This window comes from Loa loa (assembly GCF_000183805.2).
Source record: "Loa loa unplaced genomic scaffold supercont3.119, whole genome shotgun sequence".
NCBI lineage: Eukaryota > Metazoa > Nematoda > Chromadorea > Rhabditida > Onchocercidae > Loa > Loa loa.
The window spans coordinates 65,788-77,398 of record NW_018108299.1 but is presented as its reverse complement, the minus strand read 5'-3'; the positions used below and the strand labels follow the sequence as shown (position 1 = coordinate 77,398).

At 33.5% G+C, this 11,611-nt stretch overlaps 3 protein-coding genes across 3 annotated transcripts; all 3 read right to left on the bottom strand.

The window, feature by feature from the left end:
* Nucleotides 1-5,072: 5,072 nt before the first annotated feature.
* Nucleotides 5,073-6,682, bottom strand: LOAG_08891 (hypothetical protein; the record flags this gene model as incomplete). The annotated part of the gene is made up of 4 exons (XM_003144421.1): nt 5,073-5,194; nt 5,848-6,032; nt 6,250-6,419; nt 6,560-6,682. The coding sequence occupies 4 exons, from the start codon at nt 6,680-6,682 to the stop codon at nt 5,073-5,075; spliced, it is 600 nt and encodes a 199-aa protein (XP_003144469.1).
* A 1,388-nt stretch (nt 6,683-8,070) lies between these two features.
* LOAG_08890 (hypothetical protein) lies at nt 8,071-9,071 on the bottom strand (the record flags this gene model as incomplete). Its single annotated transcript, XM_003144420.1, has 3 exons — nt 8,071-8,124; nt 8,237-8,358; nt 8,798-9,071. The coding sequence occupies 3 exons, from the start codon at nt 9,069-9,071 to the stop codon at nt 8,071-8,073; spliced, it is 450 nt and encodes a 149-aa protein (XP_003144468.1).
* Nucleotides 9,072-10,543: 1,472 nt separating this feature from the next.
* Nucleotides 10,544-10,729, bottom strand: LOAG_08889 (hypothetical protein; the record flags this gene model as incomplete). Its single annotated transcript, XM_003144419.1, has 1 exon — nt 10,544-10,729. One exon carries the CDS (start codon nt 10,727-10,729, stop codon nt 10,544-10,546), a length of 186 nt encoding a protein of 61 aa, XP_003144467.1.
* Between the last annotated feature and the right edge of the window lie 882 nt (nt 10,730-11,611).

Sequence of the window (11,611 nt, the reverse complement as noted above, 5' to 3'; positions counted from 1 at the left end):
GGAAGAGAAGTTCCATTTCCAACAATTAAAATATACTCTGAATTCTTGTATTTAAAATTTTATTCAATATTTCTCAAATGCATCACTTTCCTATTCATATTTCCCACGGATATCACACATACATATATGTAAATTCGTAAAAGTGATGGAATTTTCTTATAACCATAAATTTCATTTCACTCTTAAATAATTCAGAATCAGTGCATTCTCGCTGAACACTGATAATCGTCGCATCTACATTTACTGATTTTCGTAATGTTTTGCATAGTGAACAGAATTAGACCGAATTCTCGACAGTTGGGCTACAGTGAAAAGTGAAGGTACGAATTATCATGATTTGTTTAATCTGATAGTTAAGATGGTCATAACGATCTTTCATACCTTCATTTATATGTTCATAGTACTTAATGATGCACCTACTGATTACTTACAAGTTTAAAAGTTGAAGCACTACATGATGGATGCCGCGTGTTCTGAAGACTGCGGGAAATTTTAATAAGAAATTGCCTCAGGTTACTTTTGATGTCTATGTAAGTATGATATAAGGAAAGTAATCAGAATAAAACTGTGATGCTCTTCTTCTTGATCGATCATATTGCGCTTTATGAAATGCTCAAATGCATCCCAGTCGATAATTTTATGATTATAACCTACGCTTCTAGGCTTTCTTGACTGAAAATTTCATGCTTCTTTACGTCTTTCCTTCCACTCATATAAAGCTGCCTTGCTAATTTTAAACCTCTCGGCAACATCTGCTATGCTTTTTCCTTCATCTAAAGTTTCCATTGCTTTCTCAAGTCCTTGTTTCCTTCCTCGCCCTGAATATTTGCATACCACTAAATATGCTCTTTCTTTCATATTTAGGAAGAATTCTCGAATCAACATTTCAGGTCGAACAATCTGAGTACAATTGATCTCCTTAATATTGTTCCCTAATTTAGTTCTTTCCACTGGTTTCTGATTTTGGGATCAACCCGTTAGATTGCAATTTCTATTCCTGATTATGATATCTGTCATTCAAGCAGCTATTACTACCTCCGTATTGTCCAATTTTGTATTATGATATTGTTAATATGATATTCATTCGATTACTATGAAAAAACTTTGAACTACTTTTATAAATTCATAAAAAATAAATCGAATTAAAGCATATAACAACGATCATTCGGTTAGCTGATGCCCTGATTGAAATATTCTTCTCAGATCATGTTCAGAATAGTTACTACCGCAAAATAGGATGAACCAAGAATAATTAATTAAAAGTGAAACATGACAGTGGCAAGTATAATTAGGATAATAAACTAAAGTAAAAATTTAAAAAAAAAAAGGCAGCAAAAATGAATTGGCTTTCAGAATTCGCAGTCTTGCATTAAGGCAATGAAAGTGGATTATCCCGTCCTGAAGATTTACTCCATCTTGTTGTGTCTTCTTTTTTCTCCTGTTTCTTTTTTTTCTGTTGATTCCGACAATTTTCCACCGGATTTTGAGTGAAGACTCGAGCATTGCAATTAAATCATGAGAATTCGAGATTTGTTTTTTAGAAATTCGAATTTTTTTATGCGAAAGAATTTATTTGCAATAATTTAAAGGAAAAACGATGGTACTATTATATGTTAACCAAAAATACTGAACATAACCCAAGAAAAATAAATCGAATGGTAGGATATTGTATCATTGAACTTCACGAAATATACAATTTTTAGAGAATATAGCTTAATTATATTGAAGGACGGTAAGTGGTCATTAATGGTCGTAAATTAACTAACCTGGTTTTTATCAAATTTTACAAAACCATAGTAGCCGTCTTATTGTATTTCGGAAGTTGCTAGATAAAGACATAGGAAACCACAATACATTCATTTTGAAATACCAACCAGGATGATCGTTAAACTTTGCCAAAAATATTAAATTAAAGGTTCTTGGAGGGTTTACATATCAGAATTTACTTTTCTGAATTGAAATAACAGTTGCATCTCAATGTCAATAAGCATTTAAAACGATTTTCGATTTCAAATCATTTTGAGTTTGTTAAACAAAATCTGTCTTTTCATTCCTTATCACACTACTTTAATGTTTGATATAGCAAGAACTGTTCAAAACTCGATACTTTGAACTTTACCATGAAACTTTACTATTTTAGTTATCTTTACTTGTCGTAAAATTAATTAAACATTTTATTAATGAAATTTATTTATAGATTGGTTCTGCATTAAAAGGTTCGAGTAATCTATTACTACTATTGTCGGCTTGCATGATATTTCATCACGAACATCGACTGTGCATTTCGATACACCTCCTTCTACATGGAAGCTCATCGGTGGTTATTACTCTCTTTGATGTCAAGTGATACTTATTTGATATTACAGGTTATGATGATTTGTTCAGTAGCATACTGTAAAATTTGCCATTGCCTTAATAGGAATGGAAAAATGTGTTGTTTTATAATTGGCTGACAAGGAAATATTATTATCAAAGCAAAACAATGTCACCTCACTAATGAAGAGAATAAGTTATGTACCCAATTAAGCATAATCCCAACAATAGATTTGATTAATAGTGCTCGAATGCTGCTATCTACCTATACTTTTCGACGTGGTTTTGTCGGAAAAGCTGTCGCACCGTTGGTGAACCTATTATCCAAATCTGGCAGTGCGAAAGGGCAATGCTCCAATCTGATTTGGGCAAGTTGCGCATAGAAGGATGATATGACAAATGGATAAATGACGTAAACTTCTCCTATTTAAACGTTTCTCAGTAAGACGGGTTTTTCAGATTTGTTTTTGGTCCTTGTTTTATTGTTGAAAAAAAAAACCGAGTAGTACAGTAAGCGCTTTATTATCTCAGGCAATATTTTTTTGCAATTAAACCATGCTCGATATAATCTTTATTGTTGTATTAATTTTGCATACAGTAAATGTGACATATTTTTAAACTTTTTTTGTTCAATCATTTGATCATCAAGGAGTAACAATACGTGTAAAATAAATACATCACCTTTATACACTAGCTTGCATTTCAGGCTTCAATCATATTATAGTAAGTTGTCTAATTAATTCTTTGTGATAATTTTAAGCGTAACAAATGTAAAATGCAACACTTTTGGCATTTATTCAAACTGGAAACACGAACTTCGGAATGCAAATGCGGCTACAAACGATAAAGAATTTCGTTTGGATTTATCAACGACTATTTTATTGTTTGCTTGTTATTTATCGTACTGACCAACGCAACATATTCTGGATTAAATGGCTAAGATGAACAAGAGAAGGAGACGAAAGGAATTGAAATGACCGCTTCTATTGTAGAGGGACGAGGTCATTTCGACTTTTTTTGTTTACTTAAAGTTCCTGCAGGATCATGGTTAAATTTCCGCCAACATTCGAATGACTTGCTTAATTTTGTCTATAATTAATTTTTTTTTTCATGTCTATTTGTTAATTTACAAATATAATTGGTCCAAGAGTCATCACTTTTGGATCTCACATTACACTGGTCATTTTGTAATGAATATCGTGTTTGTAAAGTTAATTCTGCATTGTTCTCGGTATTTTTGTTAGAGTAAAAGATTAGAAAGAATCACTTGCACTGACATGTACGCTCTTTTTTACCCTTTTCCTTGAAAGATTGATTTGACGGAATTTGTATAATTTGTATCAGATGAAATATCAAACCTGATGGAGTTAAAGGATTAGTTGGTAAATTGTATTATATTTTAGATTAAAAACTGGTGGGAAATTTGGCACAACGCAATTATTTTCTTTTAACTTTTATAATTTACTGAGTTCATCTGTTGATGTGACTATAACTTCTGTCGATACTTATGCATTACTTTAATTGTTCAAACTCAGAATCAACCAAACATTCATGATGTTTGTGTTGTTAGCAGAAATGCGCTGGGCGGTAAATTATATAACAGAATATTTTTGTTGAACTCATTTTCAGCGAGTGCATTCAGAGAGCATGAAATTTCTAAATTTTTCAAAAGTGTGAAAATGCATTTTCTATTAGAAATGAGTTAAAATTTACTTCAGGAATCCCGATTTTTATTTAAATCGCTAATATTTGGCACAAATAAATGAAAATTTCGAAATAATGCTGTTTATATTCAAATTGATGAGAATTTCAGAAGAGTAGAAATATTTTTCTGTTTACTCATTACTGTTTGAGTACGATGCTTTAAGCTTGATAACTAGACTTCTACTGGATAAATGCGCATAAATCAAACTAGATTATCTATTTAAAATCCGAAACTGAATTCTATGCTACATGAAAACTCATGAAATACTTTCTGATAGTTTTCGTTGGCAATCTTTTCATCGCTCGGATAATTGCTGCTAGATAGTATTTAAAATGGATTGTATTTATACTTACCAAGGCTATTAAGAAATGATGTCTAGAAATGTCAAATTCATTAATATGGTTCCTTGGAGTTACATGGAAGCGCTAAAGTTAAGGTCGTTGGAAGAAGACCAGTGATTTCATGCATGATGATAGGTGGCATATCCGTTTGTGTTGATCGCTGTCTCATTCGTTGTACATACTGTGATCACGAAAGCAAACGTTGTGTTAACGAATGGTTGCATGGATAAGTGTGATCTGTGGCCAGGAATTACAGATCGAATTGTCTCTTTCGGTTTCATTACATCTCCTCTTACAATAATATATGAAAAGTCCTGTGGGATCGCAGTTGTTTATTAGAATTTTCAGCAACCTTCATTATGATTTTACTTTCCATAAATGGCAAAATACTTTCATTATAGATGGAGCTGATGTTATCATTTCTATCATCGTTGACATTATCTCTCGTCCATGTTTGACGAGATTTTCTTGATATTGAGGCGACTTCAACTATTTTTGCGGGGGATTTTCATGTAATCTCTTACTGTCGTACCGTTTTTACAATTCTGCATAATAATACTTTCATCTTGGATGGATGGGGCTGATATTATCATTTCTATCACCGTTGACACTAGTAAATGAAAAATGCACATTTTCTGATAATCACTGCTTTCATGTTGCAATGCTGTCTGATGTTGGTTCCAACGTTGTCATTAATGAAGTCTATGAAGATGTCATAGTTGATTGCGTTGTGCATCTTGCATGTTTATAGGACATACTAGTTCAATATGCTTGTTCAAATAACTTTTCAACGCAAACATTTTTCCACAACTAGGACATTCGTATTTCTTGATACCTGCAATAAAGGTGAAATCTTAGGTTCTTGATGGAAAAGAAGTTATCGATAACAAATAAATGACGAAAACGTTGATGAAGTTGCTAAGCCGAAGAGATTTCAGCATTTTTCACTTCCTTAATAGATATCGAAATTTAGAATTTGCAGAGGTTTCGGATCTGGTGGGATGCTAATCAGGATAGAGGAAAGTGGAATAGTATCAGAGTGAAATAGGATGGAACAGAGAAGAAAGTATTCCGATTACTCAATAATTTCATGACTTTATGTTAGAAGAATTACTCATTTTAGCTTGAAAAATGGGGATTGATTGGTCGATGATTCTTTAGAGGAAAATAACACGAACATTAATCTCTGCACAGTGAAGCGTATGATAATTTGTTAGCATATATGTTAGGTAAAATCATGCAAAAATGAAAGAAGTTTAAAGAGAGGAGCTGCTAACTTGTAGCTTATTTAATCCTACTTCTTTAGACTTTACTAAGATTGCATTGTTTGCAACATTCTTTTAGCAATTTGTCATAATGTTGTGTCCTTCAAAACTTCGTTCGTTTTGACCAAAAAATTGAGGATTTTAGCTCTAGAAGATTTCGGGAAGTATGTAGAATAATTTTAATAGTGTAGGATCATTGTTAAAGCAAAAAAAAAAGACTTACCGGAATGAGTATGCATGTGAGCACGAAGATTGCTACGATCAGCGAAAGCTTTACCGCAATGCGCACAACCGTAGGGTTTTTGACCTGTATGAGCGCGCATATGACCTTGCAAAAGCCATGGTCGTGAAAATGTTTTACCACATTGTGCACATTTATGTGCCGCTTTGTGTGTCAACATGTGCATGCTACAAATTTTCGATGCAGTCAGTGTTCAAAGCTTGTCACTCACAGGTAAATTCATTTTTTGGAGCATATGATCTTGATCTCCTCTATAAGATTACAAAAATTTTGGAAGAACTTGGAATGAAAGTTCACTGTTCTGTTTCCCGTAAACTCCTGATTTAAAGAAAATCTGGAACTAATATGACATTATCTTTAGGATAAAAATCAATACTGCTATACCTGAGCGCAGGCATGCTAACGTAGATCCGTTCACAGTTTGGGCACTGTTTCGCATAGGGGCTGTCCAACGGTCGATGTGTTTGTTTATGCCGTGATAAATTTGATGTCGTTGCATATGATTTACCACATTGATTACAAGTTAACCTACTTGATAGGCCAGTGGTTGAGGTCTAGAAAGTGGAAAATATTTGCATCTTGATGATGTCTTCGCAAAACATCACATTTCATCACAGTTTAAACATTGTTTTGTGAAGTTCAATTGATAAGATTAACATGTTATAAACACTGAATTACAAGGTGTAAAGCGAACCTCTTTATCAGTCCTCAATTCTTTCCTACGTTTCGATCGTCCATCTGTTGATTGCAGAGCATCAAGCGTATATCTTGTTGTACCGCCTTCGCAGATTTGAACATTTGAAGTGGAAAGTTCCATTTGAAAAAAATTGAAATATGTAGGATATCTTCCCAGAATGACTTAAAAAGTTAGAAAATGACAATTACGGAAAACACTTGCTCACCTTGGGAAAACTGCTTTCTGGTAATTTCATATTCAGGGTAGTTCTGGATGAATTCGTTTTACCCAATAAACTTTCTATTGAAAATGCATCGACTTTACAATTCCTTGCCTAAAATATATGAGACTAATGGTCCTTATGTCAGTCCCAACTATAAATTTCTCTTTAAATTATTCTAATTTTAAAGAAAGCAAGTACACCTTGTTAGGTGTACAAAGTAAATATTTCCTACAGATGTATCTTTCTTTTCAGTAATTCAAATAATAAATCAGCTTAATAAGCATAAATATATAACATAGACATAGGTTAGAAATAAAAATGACTGATACCTTGCTTCGATGAAATAAGGTATAATTCATTTTCGACCCACCAAATTTAAAGTCTCTGTTGTCAAGGAACGAAGATCTTAAAAAGAAATAGTAGGGGAATATAAATTGCGGTACGCCTATTTATTTTCAACTGATCTCTTTCAATAATTTTGAATCCTTTCATTTGTTTGTTCAGCATGAAATTTGTCATTTTAACGTCCAAATTTTTTATTAATAAAAGAATCGAGAAAAAATTATTAGTAAGCTACCGAGTCATTCTTAAACCTAGGAGGAACTGAAGAACTGTTCAGTCATTCATTGTATTGGTTTACTGAGTTTAAGAAGCTATGAATCATAGATTTTGAGAGTGGAGCTCAGAAGGTGTGCTCGACGAGTAAATCTATTGCATCTAACTGCTCATTACTGTGACATCAGTGGTTGAAACTAATGAAGTATTATACACAACGGACATATGCGCTGTGTTGTTCAGACCTTTTTGTTTAGCTTCAAACAAATTCTCTGGGTAAGATCTGACGATTGAACGGATGGGAGGAGTGCTTTCAGATGCAAATAGTGGCAGTTGCAGTAGCTCAGCGCTTAAGGTGGATTTCCTTCCTTCCTGGTGTCATGGGACATAATTGGTGTTGCATGCATCGGGCGGGCACTCGCTTCATGCAATGATCTCAATTATTTGGACCTGCGAACTTTCGGGAATAATTTATATTGTTCGCATTATTTTATTTTTAAAGTTTTAATAAAATACTTTTTAATATAAAGCCAGAACTATTGTGATATGATAAATATTTTTAGTTCAAAATGTAACTGAGATAAAAAGAATTATTATCTGATATATAAGGAACCTCTGGCTTTTTATATGATAAAATGAGTTCACAAAGCATAGTTTAAAAAAATATTTTTCGTGAGTGTATTTTACTCATTCTTTCCAGTTATTGGAGCCTAAAGTTTCTTAATATCCATTACTGGATCTATCCAATCATTCAAATCAACGTTCCTTCAAATGCTAATGGATTGTAACCCGTGGAATCGGCTGTCTTTAAACGATTCGTTTTCAATTAAGTCTATCGATAGTGAATAAATTACTCATTTTTCCTTATCTTAAGACAGTATACAATCGACTATTTCATTACTTATTAATTTAAACACCTTTTTATTTTTCGATGACCCCTCTTCATTACTTGAAGTACTGGGCAAACATAATGATTGACTGACCGTTTCTGTCTTACCATGTCCATTTTGCAAATGCATGTTTAAATGTGGTGCCAATCCTGAAAATGGTAGTAAAAGAGATGTTGTTTTGATGCCTTGTCAGGAGAACCGAGAGTTGATTATTTGGTCATTAACTCCAAGCTGCTTCTCATTCTTCGTCTCTACGATAGTAATTTAATCATAGTTCAAGAAATTCTGTTTTCTTGCCATATATTTTCAAATATATGAATAAATTATCGAATATGCAGATAAACAAAAAAACAACGGAATGGATTATTAAAATGTGAAAATTCTGGACCAATAATTAAATAAATGGAGAATAAAGTTTTGGTATCAATGTGAAAAACTTGGAAATGAAGTAAATGTTAAATACAAAACAAACGGAATGGCAAGAATTTTCTAAGATTTCCGTTAATTTCAGATTCAAATCCGTTTGCACTAGCATAAAAGATTTTTCTTACAACTGTTATTCCTTATCAAGTAAATTTTGTAACTCACTGCATATTTCAGTGTTGATACATTTTGTAAGAGCACTTTTAGAGGGCTCGATAGATGGTCGTGAGAATACGGGTATTGCCAAGTGAGATAGTAAAGAGGGAGTAAATAATTTTGATCCGGATTCGGCATCATTTGTGAAAGCCAGATTAGGAGAGGAGAGAGAAATTTGATTCTGGAGTGCATGCTTCAAGGAAGTTGGATGCAACCTTGGAGAGAAATACCATTCATCCAAAATTGTAGCATGTGTCGTTGCTGGTGACGGCCAGTTTGACATTAGCGGTTCTGAAATTTGAAAGCTCAAATATTGCACAAAGTATATGGTGTAAATCCCTTCAGTAGAATCCTTTATCAGCGAAATCTTTCAAATACGAAAGGCAAGGCATTTCGAAATTCAAATTTCGGTTCATTGCAGATCGTGTTCAAGAAAGAAACCGGATTCTTTTCTGAAGTTTTAATATAAAAAGATTCTCGAGATTCATTTGAAACACTGAAATATCCATTTCTCATTCAATTAAAGTTGGAGAAAATCAGTGTCTAGAAGTCTTTTTGTTTCAAGCATTTGTATTCCAACGAATCAAAGTTATAAGAATAAATTTTGGAAGCAAGTTAACTACTGTTGAGCCAAGCAAATGATGGCCATCTTCTTTCATATATGACCCTCCTTCCTAGCTTTCATACAAATTTCTTCTTAAGTAACGTTTGCTGGGATGGGTTGGAGAAGAGAGAATAAGTGTGGATGGTTAAATAAAGGGGCGTCCCACCATGGATTAGGCTTCTTATTGGTTGACCTGTCCATGCACAATTGCTTTTCACTTTTCCAAAATTATGCATTTCCTGAAAAAGAGGAAGAGAAAGACGTGGTATACAGAACGGGATCCATGCTACTGAATGAGTACTTTTCCGGTCTTAGCTTCCTCTTTGAATAAGACAAATACTCTCCCGGCATAGAACCATCAATTCCTTCAACAGCGTCCATAAGACAATATACTCATGATGACACGTTTACCATAAGTACTGTTGCAAATTTTGTCACCTGTTATCGCAACACGTATTGATGGTGAACTTAAATTTGAATTTCTTCAGGAAAATCATTCTTTGATACTTCTGGATGACTAACTAGAGTAATGATGATTGAAATCTTGATTCTGAGTCATTCAAGTTGAACATGCTTAAAGATTGCAAAATGAATATTAAACAGATGGATTTGCCGAAGTGGCGATTGCATGGGTCATGCTAACGAAAATGATTGATTACAGTGATGCGAAATGTCTGTTGGCCTGGTGGTATTGTTTTGTCATTGAATTCGCCGCTGTTTATCACCAATTTTTTAATCGCACATATGGTCACAATTAGCGCAAAAAAAAATATACAGTATTATTAGATTATCACTAGTGACGTCTCATGAATCCGTAATATGTTTAAAAGCACCTTTGTTGGTTAACTTATCATCTAATAGCGATTTCAATTCTCTGTTCCTTTCGAGAAATGTTTAAGAATCAGTTTTCTGAGCATTTCAATTACTTTTTTAATTGTCGTCCTTCGACAATCAATAATAAGGACAAATTTTAACAATTTAAATGTTTGCAAAATCTCTGTAGCCTTATCTGGCTTAACATTTCTCCTTTTTCAAACTAGACCACAAGCCGACACAAACGTTTATGGATCTCCTGGTCAAGCTGTCAAATCATGCTGTTCAATCCATCTGCTGCCTAGTGCGACTTCTTTATTATATAAATTCTGAAAAAGCTAGCAGAATTCAAATGAACCATCTTTGTAGACTTTTTTCACTGGATGAAATGGCTGACCCTGCAAATCCGGCTTGAAAGCCCCGTGATCTTCAACTAATTGCTTGAGTGGTTCGATTGCATCAAAAGCGTCATATGATACAGCAATAACCTCAAGTCTTGTTGTTCCTGTATACTTCTCACTCATCTCATACTAATCTTGAAGAACACCTGTACCTGTATCAATCCTTCCTCATACCTCTCGTCTGTCCACTCTAGCAACCTTCAATTATAAGTCATACACGATCCTTAGCCTAATATCCGGTTCTTGCATCTCATAATTTTTGGTAATTAAACAATATTTATGCAGCAAAAAGTTGTATAAACATGCTTCATTTATTACAACCTCACAATAACTCACAGAATTTGAAGCGGAGAAAGCGAGATAGGAACAGATTTATCAAATAAATGTTTCAGAATATTATTAATATTCTTTTTTTTATCATTTTATTCTGTTGAAATCAATAAATCCATGAAATTTGTGTAGCTATGGGAGATTATTGTTGAATTTCAGCAGAGAGTCAGCATTTGTGCATCGTTGAGATCTGCTAGTAAAACTCACATTGAAGATGTACGAACAAAGAAAGCAATACGTTATTTCTTGGCTAATATTCGGTATTGTTTGCTTTATAATATTAGCTACAGTAATCCTACGAAAAAGTGTGCAGATGGTTGTTGCGGGTTGTCGCAGGTGTTGACCCCTACGGCCTCCAGACGTTGTTGCATCTACCGGAATATCATGGAAAAAATAACGGTCGGTAATATTATTCTTAAGGCTTATTTCAGGTAAAGTAATCTGTTAGAGGTAGCAGGGATGAATGATCAATGGTGGGGGAAGGAATGCTAAATTTAAAAAAAAAANAAAAAAAACAAAAAAGAAAAAGAAAATTAGGAAGACGGAAAAGGAACGAATAGAAAATAGAAGACCGAGAGATTGGATGAGTTGTATCAGACTAGAAAATTGAACCGTTGTCCACTGTTGGCAGATGTCACTTAGTTACAAGTACAATGAGACAAAGGTTATATTGTC